At 30.8% G+C, this 23,804-nt stretch overlaps 1 protein-coding gene across 3 annotated transcripts in view; it reads left to right on the forward strand.

Annotated features, from left to right (window-relative positions):
* LOC139519643 (salivary peroxidase/catechol oxidase-like) overlaps positions 1 to 23,804 on the forward strand; it is a 41,104-nt gene that overhangs the window by 656 nt on the left and 16,644 nt on the right. Inside the window, exon 1 of one of the 3 annotated variants that reach the window (XM_071311846.1) lies at positions 16,059 to 16,093. The exons of 1 other annotated variant lie outside the window; for it this stretch is intronic. In XM_071311846.1, the coding sequence (XP_071167947.1) occupies positions 16,074 to 16,093 (20 nt within the window). In that variant the 5' untranslated portion in view covers positions 16,059 to 16,073. Of the gene's footprint in view, positions 1 to 16,058; positions 16,094 to 23,408; positions 23,544 to 23,804 lie in introns of those variants that run through there. One more of the 3 variants, XM_071311845.1, reaches the window with a different exon arrangement.

Genomic DNA, 23,804 nt, shown 5'->3' on the forward strand with positions numbered 1-23,804 from the left:
TCGCTGAAAATGTTAAAATTGAATGTGTTAACACATTTGACAAGTAAAAGTCTTTGATGCCTATACTTATCATTTATTTGACATTCTCTTGACTTTAAATAGTTCACATGCTTTCAAACAAGACTGCGTGAATGATACGTTTCACAATACTCCAAAAACAACTAATCTTTGATGTATGTCATATTTTTTTTTAAAGGAAACATGATCAAACGTAAAGTATGTTAATGTCTACATAGAATCATTCATTCTATTATATAGACTTTAAAATGTTCAAAAGAGGGACAAATGCAAGTATTATAATTGCATTTAAAAATGGTTAGAATTAAAATGATTTGTTTCTAAATAATATTAAATTATTGATTAAACAGACATACAGTTATACATTTGTTTTCTATAAAAACGGTCAAGAAAGGGGTATCCTTGACGAAAGCCTCCTTTTGGAATACATTTAATTTTCAAACATATACAATTTATATTTTACGGAGTTGGCTGGCAAATTTAATGCGCAAGTATACTTTTATTTCTATAAGCATGCTTAAGAGAAAGTTTTGGCTTGTTAAATGCTACTTGTAAGTTATCAAAAAGTTATAAATATTTTCAAATGCATACTAGTATAAAGGACAATATAAAAACAACCGAAAACTGTTTATAATATTAATTTGTATTATTGTAATTTGCAATTTATATTTCTAAGGTACAAATTAGACTATTAATCAACGGATTGTTTTACTAGATTAAACTACAAACTTACGAGACATAATTGTGTTTAATGTTTTGTTTTCATGTTGTATATGTATTATAGTTGTTACAAGATGATGATTTATTACATAAATATTCAAATAAAAGGACCGAAGTAATTTTTATCTACCATTTTGACTAGCATTTTTAAGCTTTATGTCTGTTATGTTTTCCTTTATAAAAGATCCATGATTGGACACCGCATATAATAATCTGATGAATATACATGCTAGTAAATGATGTTATTCTTGAATAACAATAAAAAGAAAAAAATGGGGATTATGCATGAATCGCAACAAAAGTTATGAGACATTAAAGTTTTTTTTTAGTTTTTAAAAGCGAACATAATCAATCAAACTATCCCATATAAGAAATATTTTTAAAACAAGTAAAAATAAAAATCTTAGAAGAAGAAAAAGATGAAGAAATGTTTGAAATATCACTGGAAAAACACCTCTTTATTTGATGTTTCTTGTCTTACTGATGAAAGAATGAAGAATTTGATGACGATAAATGTACATCATGTCACTACAGGTCAAGAACCAAAAGATAAAAGTTGGCGTTTAAGACAGCGGTTGTCATTTTGGTTGTTGACCAAACCATAAGGCAGTATGTTTTATGTCAGTGAGATTTAGTGCATGTTGTATGACAAAAATAAACAGAACATATTATTTCATATAGGACTATCAACAGCTAGTTATATCGCGGAAGTCATAAATAGGTGTCATAAAACATTCTTTCTTCCGAAATTTTGTATACATTTGCATTAAATGTATAATTATATATTGACATAGAAATGTGATATATAAAACGTATAACGTGTATTTTATACAAATATATCATGCTTACAAGAGGTATTTGCCAAAAATACCGGTTGAGAGGTACAAATTTCCAGAGCCGTTAGGCGAGGGAAATTTGATTACCTCGAAACCGTTATTTTTGGCAAATACCCCTTGTAAGCATGATATAATTGTTTAATTCCACCGAATGTTCTATCTTATTACTTGACCTCAGAAAGTTTATTGAAATCAGGTATCATATGGAGTTTCTACTTGAATGTATAATCTTTGTGTATACTGCAGCTGTGCTATTTGTGCAGTCAAATTGCATGGGCCGTAAAATCATTTCTGCTCATTTTTGATGTACAGTCACTGACCGTATATATATATATCCCTGTTTATGATAAGCTGGTTCTCGGCTGACAACTACACTTTTTTCATCAGCTTGAGTGAAGCGTAATACAAGTGGATTCCAGTTTTATGTGTATGCCCGGTTGACAATGTGTTTCTTTTGAGTTTTATTTATGACGTCATTAAAAGTACAGGTTCGCGGAATTTTGACGTCATTTACTCCAAATTCAATAACGATGTTTTTTATCCTAAATATTTCATTTGAACAGTATATTAAGAATGACCATAAATTTGTCCTATTAGATCATAAATAATTCATTGGATTATTTTTAGACAAGGTATTCCCCATCTGCCATGGTATTTGCTAGCAAATACCCCGACACATGGAATTCCCTAATGACAAATACCCCGGCAGAGAAAAGAAAATCTCAAAACATAGAGATTTGTGAAAAATACCATGTCTCTCATCCAATCAAAATACAGCATTATTACATAAGGTGGAATAAATTATGATAGTCTTTGATGTGGGAAGTTGCCAATACTTCACTAAGCAGTGCTATTTTAAAATCATATATCAGTTATTGAAGATGTGTAAAGCTTGAAACACATGACGTATTGCCAATTTATGTAATTTGATTACAACCTTGTCATATAATACTTACGTAAAAGGGATGTAATAGGATGGAACAAAATACAAAGGAAACATTCAACACACATATACAAAAGATACCAAATGGAGTTATCAGAAATCCAAAGTATTATAAATCACCCAAAGGCAACAATAGAGAAAAGCGACAAAAAGCAATCAACAGTCAACACAAAATGATTCACCGAAAAATTATTATTGAGCAATAAACCTATAAACACCATAAACCTAAGGTAGCACAAATACTCGTGTTCTGGGAGGTTCAGCAGTTTATCCTAAACGAACGTTGTTTGAAAACACTAGACATAAATGAAAAGATACTTGTATGAAAATTAATAAATATGTTCTAAATCATTTTTTCAGTTCATGTAAGAATTGAAAAGAGTGTTTTACGGTTTAAAATTTATTATTATTCATTTTCTCATAATAGAAAAACCGAATGAAAAATGCAAGAATAACAGTGATCGAAAGAGCGTTACGTTTTTATTTGTAAATTAACCTAATTTCTCTACTTTGTTTGTGGTGAAGATAATAAATTTCATCTTCTCTTCCATTAAAAAAAACTTGGTTAAGACAGATGATAAGAATGACACAAATGCGTTCTAAATGCATGCAATTAAACCAGTGATATAACGTGTTAAAATAGTATAGGAACAATCTAAGTTTGTATGCATTCATGAAAATTATATTTTCAAACTTGTATCCGAAGGTGTATAGATAATAGAATAATTCACAGGTTCATTTCCATCGATTTATGACTTCTGAACAGTGGTATACTACCGTAGCCTTTATTTAACCAGCATTTTCATAGTTGAAAAAGAATCTGCCATAGTTTACAATGAAAGAAAATAAAAACGTTTGATAAAAACATTCAGTCACATGTTTTTATTGGTACATGAAAAAGGACTTTAATGCTTAGTTGATAATTTCTTAAATAATCATTCCTTTACAAACAAAATAGCACACCATGGTTTTTATTCCTTGATGATGTATCATATTTTGTGAAGACATGGTGTTCATTACAATTCATCCATTTCTATCTTGTTTATTAAATTATAACATTTTGCCTTGTCAAATGATCGTTGTTTAGCTATATTACATCGCCTAACTTTGTTATATATTTTATACTTCTTGGAATCAGAATACCTACTATATGTTTTATTATAACATTATAGGTTTTAAACTTTAATTGCACTAGGTTTTAATTCTAAACGATTGAAAGATAGACCAGGGTATTTTTTAAATCTACAATATGTAAAACGTTAGAGGGTTGAATAAAGGCGTTTTGTGTACTGTTTTAAATGGTATTAAGTGGAAGACTATTAAGACGTATTTAGCTGCACTCAAACTGAAAGCCTAACTTAAATCTTCAAATCAATTAACATCGGTAAATTCATATTTCTTCTTGTAAATGTTTAATTGGTTGCTTGTCAAGAAAAGTATATGTCTGTTACCACGATGATCTAGTACCTTTTTGTAGTTTGAAAGAAAAAAAAAACACTTTCTAAATTTTTAAGCGTAAAAAAAATAAATGCATTACCGTATTACATTAGCTGTATTTGGCAAAACTTTTAGGAATTTTTGGTCCTCCATGCTCTTGAACTTCGTGCTCTATTTGGCCTTTTAAGCAATTTGAAATTCGATCGTCACTGATGAGTCTTTTGTAAACGAAACGCGCGTCTGGCGTAAATATAAAATTTTAATCCTGGTATCTATGATGAGTTTATTTACGTAGTCACCATTTTGAAAATTCAAAGCCAATATTAAATTCATGATAACTTGGTACAAATGATCTTACAATCCAGACATAAACAACATAATTAACCTTACAGATTTCAGACAAATCTAAATAAAAAACTAATTCGGTTGATCCCTCTACCAATTGATCATATCTGAAATGATAAAATGATAAAAAATGATAAGAAGATATAAAAAATGATATTTCATGTATAAACAATGCCACTTAAAGTACTCACCGAAGTGTCATTGCCCTTTTGAATATTCACAGCGTGTATTATAAAGGCTAATATATGCAAACCTAATTCCGGAGAGAGAACACGCACTTTTGTTCAATATCACCACATTCTTAAATGGCATGTCATAAAAATGTTTATGAAAAAAAAAGCAATAAAAAAAAGTTAAAATGCTGGATTATGGTTTGAAACATTTCAATTTGAATTCATCGAAGACTATTCGACTGAAAGATTATGTTTGACCAATTTATATGTGGAATATTTTCGTTGACCGCAAAAGTTAAACAAATATTCCATCATAATACTGTAAGACAAGACATATTCATAATACAGTGTCGAATTTATATCATGAATATAACTTGAATCTGAATACTTTCAGCATCACAACAAATATCACCAAAAAATTATCTTTAGAATAACTAATAAATAACATTCGTTTTAAATATCATCACATGTACATGTGCTCTGTTATGAAAGCGGTATTAACTACAATTTAGACAAAAAATAACATACGATTCTTTTGTTTCAAGTGTTAATGAAAGCGTAATTTTGACACAATATTTCGTTATTAGCTCTCAGTTTGCATAAAATTTGTCAAAACAAGCTCAAAAACATCAATGATGTACTATTAACTTACATCTTAACCTCGTGTTAATAACTTCCGTCGTTTAACCCCTTAGCTGCAAAATAATTACCCATAAACTAGACGGGTTCAACTATTGAAGAGAGAAAAAAATGTCAATATCAAAAGTGAAACCAGGTTAAACCCTTTTGCTGACTGATTCTATCCACAAAAAAACCCCATTCTTATAAAGGAGTAGGGGCAATAAGGCCCTTATTTGGCCCAAAATTTACTGCAAATTTAAAAGTTATCATACATATTTTTAAATTACTGAAAAGTATCTCAGGTAGAAGGAATTCAGAAAAACAAAATAGTTTAGGACATTGAACAAGTTATCATGGCAACAAATCATGCCTTAATTTGCATATTTTGTAAAATTTTGTGATTTTCCTTGTTTTTCATCAAATTTTTAAGTATATTTTCGATTGGAAAAGTATGTGCGCACCCAAGAAACAACTTTATATTTGGTGAGATTTTGTCAATAGTAATAATAAAGCTTAAGTTAAATCATTTTGTTGTTTCTTGGCTGCGCACGATGTTTCCACAACAGAAATAAAGATGGAAAACTGCATAAATTCTGAATTTTCATCGTTTTTGTGAAAACAGTACATATTATGACGTAATTGTGACGTCATCACTTAAGAATCTTAATGTTTTTCATTTATATTTCTTGACCCTATGCAATTCTAAAGATTATGTGCTAATTTGAAAAAGTTATCAAACATTTTATTTTCTTGGGCCAAAACCAGGCCTTAATGCCCCTACTCCTTTATAACCGATGATAAACATATTTGTTTAACCAATACTTTCACATTAAAAGACCAAACACAAAAAAACATTCGCGTGTTCGCTATTTATTTATATGTATGTTTATCTCGGGGTACATTAATGTCGGTAGTCTTCGCAGGTCATCGCGATGGTGAATTAGAAGGTTCCTAGACTAAAATACACACGAAGTACTGGTACATACCATCGAAATCATGCATTGATAGTTATTTATTTTAAACTTTTTGTGATTTATGCATACGTTTCAGTATGTTATATATCAAATATAAGAATTTGAGTGAAATCGGTGACCAGGAGTTTGACAGCTAATAAACTTTCCATCGCATAACACCTGTAATCGCATTGCGTCATGAATGATAGTCAATTAACTGCTGTTTCAATGACAATTTGTTTAGGATATATGAATCTAAAGTCAGTTAAATGCATGTTTCATATCCTGACATATATGTAGCAGTTGATAGTGTTGGTCGGTTGAATATTCAACAAAAAAATTGCTTCAGTTTTCCAATTGTGAATTTCCAGCTGTATGTTACAACATACAAGCAGCGCCTACTTATTGATTCTATGTATTCACAAATATGATAATCCAGGATTTGTGTTTTAAATTTTCTTTATAAACATGACAAACGATTGCTGTTTTCACAAAAACATTTTTTGAGTCAACAATTCTTTGTCGTAAAAGTGAATTCTTAAGAATTGAATTTTTGAAATGCCTGTACCAAGTCAAGAATATGTCAGATGTTATCCATTCGTTTGATGTTTTTGAGCTATTGATTTTGTCATTTGATTAGGAACTGTCCGTTTTGAATTTTCCTCTGAGTTCAGTATTTTTGTGATTTTTCCTTTTACAATGCTTTCATGATTGTAACAAATGATCAAATATTCATTCAGTGTGTTGTGTCTACACTATTGACATTTTGTACTCCGTAATGTTCTCATTCATGATACCATCGACAGTGAATTTTCACCGAAATGATTGGTTATAACCAACACTAGTTACACAAAAGTTATTTATCTTTCCAGAGCACCTAGGTGCATCTCAGACTTCCAGTTGGATCATGTTGATCAATGTTAAGTGTTTAAGGAGGTACCTAATACAACAGGGAGATAACTCTGTAATATCAGCTAAACGTTTTAATTACGTTGTGATCATAAGGGAATATTAAGCTTCTCAATGATCAAAATTAGTGTTTGTCAAACTGCTATATAACCAGTGTAATTTTTCTGATAAAATGGTTGGTTCAAATTTTTAGAAATTTTTATATTTTTGTCAAAGGGTCAAAGTAGATACTTTGTCAAAATTTTATGAAAATTAAACGAGTCAAATTAATTTTAGTGAATGTGTTGGGTACCACCTTAATATAATGTTTGGTATATTGTTGTTATCGTTTTCATTTCGTCTTAATTCTTTTGATCTTTATGTTTTCGACTATGATTCTGTTGCAAACTACTCGTTTCTGGCGTACAATTTGTTTAATTTGATATATATGATGCATTTATATACTTCGTTTTAAAATACAGCATATATACGACAATAGTATGAAACATAAAGGAAGCCAAAAAAGAACTGTAATAAACCGTATAAGAAGCATTTGCAAGCTTAGTTAGGGTTATATAAAATACTAATTAATAATCTAAAGAATTAAATAAAAATTGTACTTTATTATGACTTTAGTTGAAAGTTAAACAATTACCACTTCTGGTGAACTGGTTGGTCCGAGAGTATTATCAGCTTAGAAGTCAGTGCTGTGGTATTGGCATAATGAATATGTTTTTCTTTTCTCAAATTCCTATTGATAAATTGACCTTGTTTGAATATTGCTTACTTTTTTGTATGTTTTTTGTTATATATATATCTCTTAACCTATATCTGTATTTATACATGCCTACCTTCAAATTTTGCTTAAATAGTTGGATCGTTCCTAATGAACCTAAATCCAGAAAAGTGCATAGGAAGCAAATTTTATAAAGATCTTTTTTAGTATTAAACATATACAACAGGAGGTTGAGGAAAATGTCAATGAAAGAGCAAAATAAGACAAAAATAATCAAAAATACCCTAGAGGGCATCATAAAGTCTTTGATAATAGATAGGTGTCTATACTAGGTCAAGCACTAGATCGTTGATAGTCTATACAAGTTATGAATATAAATGAAACAAATACAATCATAGATCTGCCATCAAACTAAATTATATACAAAGTTAAGAACAATTTATTAAGGTATGACTATGAAATAAATTAAGACAAAAGTAGTTTAACGATGTTTATTCTCGTAAATCATCAGGAATAAATAAATAAATCAATCTAACAAACAAACAAAAATGGAGAGAGTTGCATGACATACAAAAGGAGTGAGATCGGTTGCGTTGATAGTTATCAAACGTACCAGGTTCATAATTTAAAACAACACGCACGCGTTTCGTCTCCATAAAGCTCATCAGTGACGCTTGATGTGTTGAGAGTGTAATCGTCAGCCGCCATGCAAATCCCCAATCAATCCAATTGTCAGGATTAGAAATCGGACCTAATCAGTAAAATTGTACAGATGACACAACTTTTCTTGTGAATTAAGATGTATCAGGTCAAAAACATGTGGCTAGTTAGTTGAGATACAGACATATCATATCGTGCAACAAATTCGTTATTATAACAACTTATGAAGTTTCAGTCGTTCTTCTTCATTACTCTCGGAGTAGCTATTTGGACCTCACGCCCGCCAATAAAGCCAACATAATCCAAGTCAATGTTTCCTTCCTTTAAATAAACTTATTCCAAAAGGTTGTCTATTCAACACTGTATTAGATCTTTGAATATTGTTTTATCTGTAACAAAATTTAATTATCAATAAGTTAAAAACCTACTAAATATAATTGCTATACATATATATGTACTTTTATGGTACTACAATCTGTCAATAATTATATGCTGGAATATAGCACGGGGTCAAGATTTTCTCCGACTGTTTATGTCATCTTTACATAAAATCAAAAGGAAATTGGTTGCGGACTGGTTTTCTTTAGTCTTTGATGAGGGTGGTAAAGGGTTATTTTCGTGCAACGTTTTTGGCCTTTTTATTTCGCGTGTTTTCGTGTTTTGACGTTTTATTTCTCGTTTTCTTGTGTTTGGTTCGACGTGCGTGCCTCGTGTTCTCCTTTATCTATTTCGTGTTTCGTATCGGTACTCTTAATTTCTCGTGCTTGTCCCGCATTTGATTAAAAAGTAAACCAGGACTAAATTCAGAGACAATCCGGAGATTGTTTAAAATTATGTGTTCACAGTATATTAAAAATTGCTATCAAATTTATTATTTTGAATAATATTTTTCTGGCAAATCAGTTGCAAATAGCGGACGTTAATAGATGACTGGAGGGTCATCATCTCCATTATATATTGACTAGATGATCTCCAAGAACGGATGATTAATAAATTATTTTACCTTTTCCATTAATATTTGCGATTTTTTTTTCTCGTGCTTCATTTTTCCGATTTTTATTTTCCGTCCACGTTTTTCCGATTTTTATTTCACGTGTTCTGTGTTCAGGGCCCCCTTTACCACCCTCTTTGATGCATAATCTTTCTAATAGTATTTTTTACGTTGGACTAGCTTCAAGTATTTTCAAGTTCTCTAAGATCTGTACTTTTTGTCTTCACCTTGTTTTTACTTTGTCTTTAATTTAGCTATATCTTCTCATTTTAAAGTTATTAATATGTATAGTAGAGCGTTATCGTTATCATGGTGATTAGAATGAATGAAAAAAAATGTTTGAATCCATCATTTTTTAGTTCTTGCATAAACATTAGAACTCCACCTGTTTTTAAATGTTATAATGATGGAATTATTAAATATCATAATCTCAAGATAATTTAGAAAAAGATATGCATTTCGCTCTATCATGTTCTATGATAAAATATCTGTCTAGGTATAAAACTGTGTATTGTATTTTGTAATCAAATAAAATAATACACCATTGCATACCTAGAAGATTGTGTCCGTGTGACAAAAATCCCACTGCGTCTAAATATGCATGAGTCAATTAACTATTTAAAAAAAAATTGACGTTTTGTTTTCATTAATATAAAGACATTTGTTTTGGGATTTAACATTTATATATGTAAAAAAGTCACTAATCAAATGGCATCATCAAAAGCTCAGACACATCAATCGAATGAATAACAACTGTCATATTCCTGAATTGGTACAGGTATTTTCCTGTGTAGAAAATGGTGGATTAAACCTGGATTTATAGCTAGCTTAACCTCTCATTTGTAGAGGTGTTATCATTTATCAGCAAAAAGGCTCAGTTTTGATTATTGGAAAGGGGGGACAGCGATTCATATTTTAAAAAAAAGGGAATGATAAGGTATCAACTTGATGGCAGCAAAATAGAATCAATTATAATTGATATTCTGAAATTTAGATAAAAAAAATTAAATAACAAAATTACCTAACTTCAAGGGAAATTCAAAACGTAAAGTCCACCCTGCAAACTGCAAAATCAATGCTCAAACATATCAAACGAATGGATAACAACTGTCATATACCTGACTTGATATATGAATTTTCTTATGTAGAAAAAGGTGAATTAAACCTGGTCTTTAAAGCTAGCTAAACCTCTCACTTGTATGACAGTCGCATAAAATTCCGTTTTAAACCAGGACATTACCCTACGTACGGACTCCTCTGATGCTTTTGATAGCATAAATTAGACTGATTTAAAATAGATATATGGTTTTAAGTTACTTTATATAAAAGTGTTTGCTTACACATAGTCAACAGCGATAGCTAAAGCATTGTTTGATATCAGTGTGACAAAACTGTTTTGATAGGTTGAGAAAAAAATAATCTCAAAATACTAAAACTTTGGTGGGGGGAGGGGAAATGATACCCAACATTTTATTGCGAAAGTTTACATAGTGTGAAAGGAATGAAGTGTTTTATGCATAATGTTTGCAAAACCGGTATCCTTTAATTCTCTTTGAAAATTAAATGTAAGTCGAAACAAAAATTTAAACGTTATTGAAAACTAAACCAATGTAAGCTGCATTTCAACGATCTTGTCAAAACATTTTTATACCCAACACTTTGATGGATTGAAAATTATTTACGACTACCTGCGAATAGTTGTGCACCCAAAGTTGAAAACAAGTTCTGTAGAAATTGCAGTGAAACTGAAAATTGAAAATAACACGTTTTAATAATTATGCCCGAAGCGAGTTGACTTTTCAATGATTTCCCTTCAACTGAAACCATCAATTGAATTCTCATAGTCGTTATTGCCCTTAAACGACAAACCATGCTTAATTTAGAGTTTTCCCTACAATATTTAAACATTTTAAAAGTAGATAAATAGAAAACCTCCGAGATTCAATTTTGAGCGCAAAACTAATTAAAATCAACCCTTCTAAAAGTCCTTCATAGAATGGACAAAATCTAAGATCTGTGTCATGTTGGGTAGTTGAAATCGTCGTTGTAGAACAATTTTATATTCATTTATTTATTTATAAACTGAAATGGATCGTGCCATTTATCAAATGTTGAGTTTGTATATGCATATATATTTTTTAATTAAACTAGTTTAAAGTAGGTTGTTCCAACTATCGCTTCGTGATCTTGACACTTTGAGCTTGAAGGCCTGTGGTGAATAGGTGTAAAGAAATAAAAAATAAATTATAAATATATAGAATCAAACAATTTTTTATCAGTTTAGTGTTATTAATATGTATACTATAACGTTATCATAATTAAAAATGAATTAAAAAATCCATCATTTCCTTCTTATCTTAATCTTTATAATGATGGATATATATTAAAAATCTTAAGATGAGCCTCCTCATGGGGTTTTTGATTATGTGATGACGTCGACTTTGCTGGGTTTTTTTATAGTGATTTTTTTATTAACAGACCAAATATTTCCTGGTTATTTGTTAATTTGATAATCTTGGACTGTATATTTTAATATTTGATTATATTTAAAAAGATTTTATGGAAATAGTTCCATCAGGTACGCCTCGACTAAAAAGTATGAGGTGTCAAGTAAATCAAAGGGTTGAATGAAATAGAATAAAGTCTTAATTTGTTTTCCTCTAAATCATTTTTAATAAGTAATAAAGTTAGTATTTTAAATTATATAGTGAATTCATTCTATTTAAAGATGTATAAGGTTTAATAATATGTGTCAGACGTTGTAACTTCTTGGTTTCTTCCTTCAGGGTTAATCATTTTGCCCCATAACACCCATTTTCTTTTCTTGTAAGACTTCATTAGGTCATTTTCCAAAATTTGAGCAGATTCTCAATTTCTTTTCTTTCAATTTGAGACCCAAAAAACACCAATATAGAAATTTAAGGTAAAAGTCAGAGTCCTTACCCGCCATTTTTTTGAATTTCTTATATATCGAAAAGGAGCGCCAATACCTATCATTATTTTTAGCTTTTTTTTGCGTGCGTTCCTTAAATAATGCTCTTTCGACTTATAGTATCAATTTTAATTGTAGATATATCCTTAAAGTGGAAAGTCGCGAAGCAAATGCTGAGTAGCTCTTATTTCTTGCCAAGGGTTGACTACTTTTGTTGGGCCTTTTTTGTTTTTCTAGCTCTTGTCTTTATACCATCTTTGATTATTTGGTATATCTTCTAATTTTCATTTCTTCGTACTACATTTGTATGAACTTCAAGATTATTCTCCTTAAATCTGTTCAAGGAAGTTTTAGCTAGCTCTAATTGTATATTTTTATTGTTGATATTCACAATCATATATTCACCTGTACCCACAAAAGCAACAGACATTGCACCCCAATTTGTATCTAGTGTTAAATTATGTATTTACATGACAGAACTTTCTTGGTATTCCTAGTTATTGGAAGAATGTTATACACATAAGTAGTGTACCTAAAACGACAAAGTTATTTTTCATTTTCCTGTTGTTATTAAAATCGTTTTTTTTTCAAAAGTGATTATTTTCAAAGGGTTAAATATTTCTTGATGTCTTGCCATGGCTTTGTTTGGACTTGTTTGTTTGCTTTTTGGCCTTGAATGTTTGTCCCTAATCTTTTATTAACTGTGCATTTGCATTCAGATATCGCAGATCAAATTTATTCGTTCATTGTGATTTTATTTACGTTTTTCTATTGAGTTAAGCCTGCCAATAGATATTTTATTTTGTGCTTTTCTATGTTGTGATGTTATGCTATTGTTTCAGAAATGGGGAGAAGGTTTGGTACCCGTAAAACGTTTAATCACGCTGCAAATGTTTGCACCTGTCCTAAGTCAAGCATTTGAAGTAGTAAAATTGAATTTGAACTGTTGATAATAAATTTTGGAAATTGATAAAAAATAAATCGCATTGATCAATTGTTATGGAAACATACCGTCAAATCGAAACAACGTTTTGCTTTATCAAGGTGTTAAACAGTTACGTACATAAATTTTAAACGGGACTTTTTTCTGAAGCATATAATCATATGCAACTGTGTCTGTTACATTCAATGCCTTACTTTGATAACCTGCCCAGGGGCGTTGTTTCACTGTGTCTGTTACATTCAATGCCTTACTTTGATAACCTGCCCAGGGGCGTTGTTTCACTGTGTCTGTTACATTCAATGCCTTACTTTGATAACCTGCCCAGGGGCGTTTTTTCACTGTGTCTGTTACATTCAATGCCTTACTTTGATAACCTGCCCAGGGACGTTGTTTCACTGTGTCTGTTACATTCAATGCCTTACTTTCCCGGATATCCTGCCCAGGGTCGTTGTTTCACTGTGTCTGTTACATTCAATGCCTTACTTTGATAACCTGCCCAGGGACGTTGTTTCACTGTGTCTGTTACATTCAATCTTTACTTTGATAACCTGTCCAGGGGCGTTGTTTCACTGTGTCTGTTACATTCAATGCCTTACTTTCCCGGATATCCTGCCCAGGGGCGTTGTTTCACTGTGTCCGTTTGCCTTACTTTAATAACCTGTCCAGGGGCGTTGTTTCACTGCGACAAAGATTTAACCATTACAATAAATGGAATGATTCAGGTAAAAATGGCAAAATAGTTTGGAGGCATGATTTTTTTTATTAGTTGTTAGTGGCTTTGAACTAGCTGTCAGATAACTGCGAGTACTCTCCTATCTGTTCCTAGTGTCTTTTTGCTATCGGGATATACAAGTACCCGGCTACGTCCACTTGTATTTTTGTCCATCTGATGAGTTGAGCCTTTTCAACTGATTTTTATAGTTCGTTCTTATGTTGTATTGTTATAAATACCACTGTCCCAGGTTAGGAGGAGGTTTGGGATCCCGCTAACATGTTAAACTCCGCCACATTAGTTATGTATGTGCCTGTCCAAGGTCAGGAGCCTGTAATTTAGTGGTTGTTGTTTGTTTATGTGGTACATATTTGTTTTTCGTTCATTTTTTTAAAATACGGCCGTTAGTTTTCTCGTTTGAATTGTTTTACATTGTCATATCGGGGCTTTTTATAGCTGGCTATGCGGTATGGGCTTTGCTCATTGTTGAAGGCCGTGAGGTGACCTATAGTTGTTAATGTCTGTGACATTTTGGTCTCTTGTGGACAGTTGTCTCATTGGCAATCATACCTCATCTTCTTTTTTTTTATATATGTTTAGTAAGGTAAATGAAACATTTGGTACTATCTACAAAACCCAACTTAATAAAATATAAATGCTAATGAGGCCCCTCATGGGGGGTCCTAGTAATCACATAATCACCATTTTTTTGCCAATATAATCACATAATCATTAAATATTTGCTTATCTTTAGTAATCAAATAATCATAAACTAAAAATACAGTCCTAGGTAATCAAATAATCATGAAATATTTGGCTTAATAATCAAATAATCATTAAAAAAACGGCCAAGTAATCACATAATCAAAAACCCCATGAGGGCCCTAGCTAATTAATAGTTTTCTTTAAACGCCAATGTTGTCTCGTAGTAATGTGTTCGCCTCGAATGCAAAAGATCATAGTTTCGAACACCGGTCGGGTCAAACCATGTACTTTCAAATTAGTATTTGCTACTTAAAGAAAGCAGCTTCAGAGGCGTATTTAGAGGGATTTCCAGGGGGATCGCCCCCTTTCTTTGTGGGACATAATAGGTTGATTATTTTAAGGAATCACTAAAGCATGACTGGAGCGGGCCCCCGCTTATGCAGTATGAAAATTCTTGATCCGCCACTGGGCTTTAAGAAATAAGAGCAAAGACAGGTCGGAGTAGTCTGTCCATATGTAGGGCGTTATTTTATCTGCAGACTGTTACTCATTAAACAAGAACTTTGTTTGAGGAAGTTATGAATGTAACTTAAAAAAGTTATATTGAGAAAACTGTGTACTTTCATTAGATATATAAACTCCCATGTGCACTCTCCTGTCTAAATACTATCAGTATAATTGTAATAGTCGGTCCGAGAACACAGTTATTTCGTAGTGCATTTCTTTTAGACAATAAATTCAAATTAAAAAAATCCGGCGCACCTGCTCTTTCTCAAAAAAGATTTTTTACAGTGTTGTGTACTACTAGAGGGACAAATAATATCAAAATTATAGAAACTTCTACCAGCTCTAACTCAAAATATTGACAATTCTGTGATAAGGGGGTCTAAAATTCAGTTTGACAGCTTCAGACGTACTAAAATTTGACTTTTTTTTTTAACTAGACCAAATTTCTACTTTTAAACAAAGATTCAGCACCCAATTTTTTTCAACATGTAATTTCACCCCCCTACTTAATATTTCATGCATTTAATATCAAGAAATTTATTGGGAAAGTGTATCAAAAAAAAAATTGCAAGTTATACACTGTTCACACTAGAAACTATATTCACGAAAAACAAAGAACGATAACTGTGTCCTTGGACCGGTCTGCATATCCTGCTCTCTGTATTCATGTTGTTTTGTCTATTCATTGGTGTTATGCAGTGTCTTTATACCATTGTAATTGCAAAGGTTTGACAGTATTAAGATATAAATAAATGAAAATCCAGCTCAGTGTGTCGTTCTAGTACAAACCAGTTTTTGATAATATTCATATTGATTTACATAATTACCGTTTTGAATATGCATATAATTTGCCGTTGGACGTCAGACAGCCATCCATCATCATCATCATAATTTTTATTTAAATCAAGATCTTATCATTTCCAAATTCCAAAAAATTGTAATCCATTTCTTCGATGATCACTCAGATTTCTATGTAAGTAAAGCTAAAATTTATAATATGATCATTCAAAATGATTAACTTTTTTTATATTTATAAAATAGAATAGTTTTCTATCATTTTAATGTTTTTCATATGTATAGTGTGATGTTATCGTAATTAATACGAAGTAAAACTTTTTTTAAATCAATCATTCTTTTGTTCTTGTACTAAACATTAGAACATTACGACCCGACCATTGGAAACTTTATAATGATAGGTCTATATGTCAAATATCGCGAACAAAACTAGAATAAAGATATGCATTTCTCCCTCATTCATCTTTTTTTGGAATAAAAATTATAAAACAGTCTAGTGGAATAAAACATGTCTTGTTTTTTTTTATATTATATATATTGAATAAACAGACAGAAAAAGAAAATAATGCAACATAAACAATAACTCCACTGTCCGATGTAGGGAAGGGTTAGTCGGCCGCTAACGAGTTCAACCCAACCATCTTCTATATGTGCCTGTCTAATATCAGATGCATGAAATTCAGTTGATGTCGTTCGTTGCTGTATATCATTTTTTTTTCGATTTTTTTTTAAATTTTTGTACATAAATCAGACCGTTTAACTTAGTTTTCTAGTTCAAATCGTTTAACATTTATAAATTCATGAACCATATAGCTTTCTATAGGCTTTGTTCATTGGTGAAGGTCGTACGATAGTCTGGAGTTGATAAATACAAAGTAAATTCGACTCTAGTGGAGAATGATCTCATTGATAATCATAAAATTGAGAATGGAAATAAGGATTATATCAAAGAGACAACAACCCGACCAAAGAGCAGACACCACAGCCGAAGGCCACCAATGTGTCTTCAATGCAGCGAGAAACTCCACATCTTCTTATTTTTCTTTACAACTTATATCAACACATGTATCAATGTTTTATCGATATCTTTATTTTTCTATTTCTTATTCTTTAAGGAAATGATTGTAATTGAGTTAGGTTAGTTTTGTAGGAAGGTTGTAAATATTTCTTTATTCGAAAAGACACACACTAGATTAATTAAGTAATTATGTGGTTGATGTTAAAGTCCAGTAGCATATATTTCACTCAAACTGTAGATTAAAACACATTTATAATAAAACATATAGCTTGGTTCTGCGAAGTGGAACAATGACGATTAAAAATATATAATTAGGACTATCATGGATAAATAGGAGTGAGTTGGATAGGGCCATAATCTTTTCCTGCAACAGGTCACCCTTGGGTTCCCGAAAGAGTTATGGCAAGAGTTCTTTGGCGTGCAGATATGTGCTTTCATACATTGTCAATACATTTTCAATGACATTGAAAATATTGCTGAGGAGTCTCCTGTTTTTGTTTGTTATTTTGTTTAGTTTTATTCATCTAAAATCTGATTTTTGTTGTTTGAAAGTTTCTGAATTATATCTGCAGGCATTTAAAATGACATATCTAAACATGCATGTGTTGTGTGTGCTCTTATATATCTTTATACACATTGAAATTGCCCAACACATTTTAAAATGTTTGCCTTAATTTCTACAGGAACACTTTACCACTTCTTTATTATTTCCTACAAGACAGGGTGACGTAAAAGGGACTAACGTTTAACATTAAAAACGTTTGTCGTCATTTAATGCAAACTAAATCATTTAAAAAATGTGTGCTTCGAAACTAATATTCAATTTGTATAAAATACTTTTTTTTTTTTTTATCTATTTTAGATTTTAACGAAATTTTGTAATGATGTCCTTAAAGGGGCACTAGCTACGATATATATAAAAAAATAAAGTATGATTTTTTTTTAGATCAATCATTAATCAAATTGGAATAATGAAATAATAATTTGCTTTTAGCAATCAATTTCCTTTAATTTTGCTGAAATAAGCGATTAAACATAATTTTTGACTGATTCACTTGCAAGTGAAAACGTCATCATCATTCTAACCGGTATTCATGTGAACTTCAAGTTAACCCCTAGCTAGAGATTGACAACGCATGCATTGTACGTGCACTGGTTATTTAAAGAAAAAGAATGTCAACAATGAAAGTGAAACTACGGTAAATCATTTGATTACTAATTCGATGCACATAAAATCATTCTTATATGGTTAAAAACAATGAGAAACATCTATTTTTAATCTATAAAATAAAATCAAACAGACCTATAAAAATGCAATTGCACGTGTTGGTTTAATCTATTCGTATCTTTATTTTTGTTTACATCGCTTATATGGTCATCTGAGGTCAAATCGATAGTTAATTAGATGGCGTCTGGACTAAAATACACACGAAACGAACCTATATATTATCTACCCCATGCTCTGTAAACTGTTTATTTTAGACTTTTGATAGTTTGGATAAATGTTTTACATTGTTATAAACCAAATATGAGAATTTGAGTCAAATCGGTTACAATGAATTTGACAGCTAGTGCCCCTTTAAGATAGAATGGGCCATTCTAGTTAATTTCTGACAGGTGGGGATGGACGGGGAGAATTTTGTTTATACGTATCAGAATAAAACATGAAAAACTACCTATCAGATCTAAAAATTAAGACCTATCAGATGTAGGGTTTCTGTTCATATTGGGTGGATGGGTTTTCATGGGAAAAAATGACCTATCAGAATTTTTTAGTGCAAGGATTGTACTCATCAGATTTTTAAATACAATACCAGATAATGCATGATACGTAACTGTCTACTTTCAGAAGCACCCATAAGATCTAACATAGGCATTTTTGAAACCCCTTAGATGTACTTATTTTAAATTATTTACTGCTGCATGACCCTCAGAAATTTTTTGCGTATAGTGTACATGTCAGATGAAAAAACCCAAATTTTCACCCCTAAGATGTATGAATTTTACACCCCTCAGAAAGGACCATCAAACCCCCTTTAACAGATATTAACTGGAATGGCCCAATATGAATTAGCCGAAATAGCAAGCAAAAACAATAAAATATTCCCTAAATAATAATAATAGAAAGATCAAAGTAACCCAGATCACTTATCATGTAAACTATTTGTTTAACTTATTAGTAACATTTAAAGCCAACGTATTAGTCCATCTGTAACTATAAGTGACGTCATTTGGTTTTCATTGTAATGATAATCAATATTAGTTCTTATTAATTTTTACCCAATTAAAATATTCCTTAGAGTAGCAAACAATAAGTATTTTTCCATCTAAAACTATAAATGACGTATTTAAGTTTTCGATATTTGTACTTATTAATTTTTGCCCAATTACAATATACCTAAGAGTAGCAAACAATAAGTTTATGCATTCCATTACCGCATACATCACCTGTCTTGGTATTTTTTATTCAAATCATAAGGGAAAAAATATAAGACTTAGACATTAAATACCGTTTTATGGTCAAGAAATAATTTGTGATGATGAATTGCCTTATGTAGGTTGTTTTAAACATCTATCATATACCGTCTCACGATACTATGTTCTTATTCATCAAAGATTTTGTCAGGTACATAATCATTTCATCAACTCTGTGTTAAAACGCATGTTCTTACAGAAACCACCAAGCCAAGAGTACATCACACACATGCACACATGGGCAATAATATTCCCCTTAAGTGGCGTATAAAAGACAACTGTGGTCATGTTACAAGCAAGATGTTTTTAAACCCAGGCAAACTTCGTTCAAAACAAATGCCACCAAGAGTACATCACACACATGGCAATGAAAAATTTTGTCCTGCATTTTTTTAAAGTTGTAATCTCTGTCCTGCCTTTTTATTTTTCACTCTAATCGGTCCTGCCTTTTTTTCTTTTTTAGTTTATCCTGACTTTTTTTACCTAAATTGTCATCCTGACTTTTGTTTTTTTTGCAAGTGTCTCATCCTGCCTTTTTGTTTACTCAAAATTCCTGTCCTGCCTATTTTTTTCAAATTTCATCCTAGCCCCCCCCCCCCCCCCCCATAAAAATCAAATGGTAGCTCCCTTATATAGATTTCAACTAAACAGGGGTCTTATTATTTTCACTTTATATATTTACCCTTCTAGATACATTAATGTTGCTCTCTCTTCGCGCTTCCTGTGAACAGCATTGGCACACATGCAAAATAAATAGATAAGCTCGGAAGATTTATGATTTATCACTAATCAACAAATTTCGAAAGTGTGCAATCGTGGTAAAAATTACATTTGCATAATTTACGTAAAGGTCACACGTTTTTGGGGCTTGTTCATTTTTGAAGGTCGTGCATTGACCTCCAGAAGTCTATTTTGGTTTACATGTGTTGTTATGATGATCTAGTTAGCTAATTATGTTCATATTGATTAAAACGTATCATGTAAAATGGTTTGAAGTCTGATCAATTTGTCTCACCAGCCCAGTAGTCAGTACTTCCTTCGGTACTGGCATGAAAATATGGATTTTATGTTATTTAGATTTGGAAATTATTAAAAATCAAGGAATGTATATTTCCCTCGTGCAAAGCCCTGTTTCCTTGCTCGGCTTAAGCTACACATGTTTGTCCTTTTTGGTTTTAGACGCTTTTCATATATTTAATAAACTTTGGATTTTCGAATAGTTTGGCCTCGAACATCACCGAAGAGACATTTATTGTTGAAATGTGCATCTGGTGCAGAAAAAAAATGGTACCGTTTATGTTATTGTCAATTATACTAGTACATGTAGTAAAAAACTGAGTTGAAACAATTCTTTTAATTTGCTAAGCTTATGTTTTAAAAAGTTCTTTTTTTTTTGGAAGTTGTTTCAACTTTGGACTGTAATTGATCCAGTGACCTCATTTAAAACTATTTGGAGCAATTATTCGAATATTATTTCCCTTAATATGTCTAATGTTGACAAATCCATCCATATTCCGATTTGGGAATGAAAGAGGCGATTCTCATTCATCAAAAAATGTTAGATACATACGTGATAATTATATAAAATGAGTGTTAAAACATTTTAAAAATCCTAATTTTTTATTGGTTGATATATTTTAAGGATAATTTTTGATATTTATAAAATTCTTTGTAATTCATGTTATTAGAATTCATGGTATTTGGAGATATTAGTTTTTAAAAGAGTTCGCTTTAAAAATTTAGATTCACCTATCGAAATATTACGTAAACGAAGCATCGTGACGTTTACCATACCGTCAAATCATTAAAAGAACGGTGGAAAAATCCACAATATTTAATAATTGTTGAAAATTTCATGTATTAGGCTGTCTCGAAATAAAATTATGCGCAGTTAATTGCTATTCAACTTATTTTTTACCACTTAGATAACATCACTAAAGACAGATATTTTGACACAAATTTAGGTAATTGCTGATGTCATACAAGGAAAGAATGCATGTTCTTATTGAGGGTAATCACTTTATTCATGTACTGCATCATCTAATCCATTTTGATCTCGAAATAAAATTATGTGCAGTTAATTGCTATTCAACTTATTTTTTACCACTTAGATTACATCACTAAAGACAGATATTTTGACACAAATTTAGGTTATTGCTGATGTCATACAAGGGAAGAATGCATGTTCTTATTGAGGGTAATCACTTTATTCATGTACTGCATCATCTAATCCATTTTGATGCATACATTAAAGAAAACTTGTATCAACCATACAATGCATTTAAAATCAAAATACGCATAAAAAATCTTTGTCAATATGATTAAAAGATGTTTTGGGCAACACGTCAAAAAAGTGCAACCCAACGACACAAAAATCAAAAGAAATCTTATATTTCCCTTTTTTGTGAGGTAAGCAACCGTGTAGTCGTTTTATTAAAATAATCTCAGCGCTTGCTAGTTTTGCGCAGTTTCAAATATTCTTTTTGGCTTCCTTAATAATGAAGAAATAAAAGAATGTGACGATTTACTTTCTAATCATTTCATGGACATTACGGAAAGATTATTGCAGTAGATTTTGATTTTGATTTTGATTTTTTTTTGTTTAATGCAAATTGAGTACAGAAATGCGTATGGCATCTATGGATTAATTTGAAGAGATATGCAAAACTCTAGATTCTTGCAGTAGATTCTTATTTTGTATAAATTTTTGTATAATGCAAATTCTGTCCAAGACTGAGTATGGAATCGAGGAATTGATTTAAAGAGATAAATATATGCAAAACTATAAAAACCGTCAATTTTGTTTATTTGCAAGGTCGTGGCTCTACTTAATAAATGTTTTATCACCACTGTCATCAAATAAAAAATAAAAATTCAGAATTGTTTTAATACTTCTACACTTAATAAATTTGATCATGTCAAATAAAATTATAAATCTTCAAAGTTGTCAAACAAGGTCATGCACTTGAATTGCTAAATACACTTTGTGGTGTCAGCTAGCCTTTACTATCTTACTATACGGTATGGGTGTTGCTCATTACTGAAGGCCTTACTATGACCTGGGATAGTTGTTCATTGCTGAAGGCCGTACTATGGCCTGGGATAGTCGTTCAGGTCTAAGTCATATATGTCTCTTGTGGATAGTTTCATCATTGGCAATCATATAATATCTTTACTTTTTCTTAGCTTGGTCAAAATGCAGCAATTTCAATGGAAAGACTTTTCAAAGAAATGCCCAGTAATCAAATTATGAAAAAAAATAATCTAATGGATTTCCTTTTTAAAAAATGTAGTTTTATTTTACAATTCTAAAATCAACACACTCTGTACTATGTTAAACAAAACAAAAAATACACACTATTTATTGTCTATTATATTTACATAATTGGTCTATTATATTTTAAACATTAAAAAAGCAGTAAAAAAAAGACAGCTATATGGAAAATCTCATTATCAATTTTTCATTTAATCTTCCTTTACTCGATCTATTATATATAACATTTTAAACAGAAAAAAGCAGCATAAAGCTTGACAGTATTATTGAAACTGAATTTTATCATACTAGTTTTTTTTTATCTAATCAAAATAAGAATATACTAAAGGCTTGTTCAAAACAATGAAATATAGAACATATTCTACAATATTATTACAACGGTGTCATTCATAATATAAAAGCACTATGTCATATATATGCAAGCAAGACATATTTTGCTCCAGGTTAAACAATTTGAAAAAATGTTCGACAACAGTTATATCAATTTAACAATAGATACCACAATTGTCTGCACACAATGAAAATCAGAATTTCTTATGACTGGTGTGGTTTTAAAAATAGTGTCATTGGTTTCTTAAATTCAAACGAAACAGTCTGAAATCTGTCAGGTAATTTTTCGACGAACGTGATCGTTTTACTCCAAAGCTTCATTATCTGTGTTCTGAAACGTGTGTTATTTTTGCCCATGAGCAAGCAGTTTTATTACTTTATGAATTAAGATGTATAACTTTTGAATGGACAAAAGATACCCTTCAAAATATGATATATTATCATAGCTTGTCACATGATTAACAATGAATATGTAATAAAAGTTATGATAATTTACAATTTATGGATGTTTCAAACAGGACTGATGCTAAGGTTAGTTGGGATTTTGATAGGTTAATTCTATTAATTATAGAAAGGAAAAAAAAGGAAAAAAAGAATTGATAAACAGTAAAAACGAAACATTAAGAAAAATTGCATTTACTAAAAATAAAAAAAAAAGTAGCACGTGACAAATGTATGAAAAAGTCTTTTTTTTCTAAATAATCACATTTTTTGTGATGAAATCATCTTCAGTGATTCTATTAAACTCAATCACGCAGTCATCTTTGTTTGAAAACTGCTTTTGTTCTGGAC

This window comes from Mytilus edulis, chromosome 4, assembly GCF_963676685.1.
Source record: "Mytilus edulis chromosome 4, xbMytEdul2.2, whole genome shotgun sequence".
NCBI lineage: Eukaryota > Metazoa > Mollusca > Bivalvia > Mytilida > Mytilidae > Mytilus > Mytilus edulis.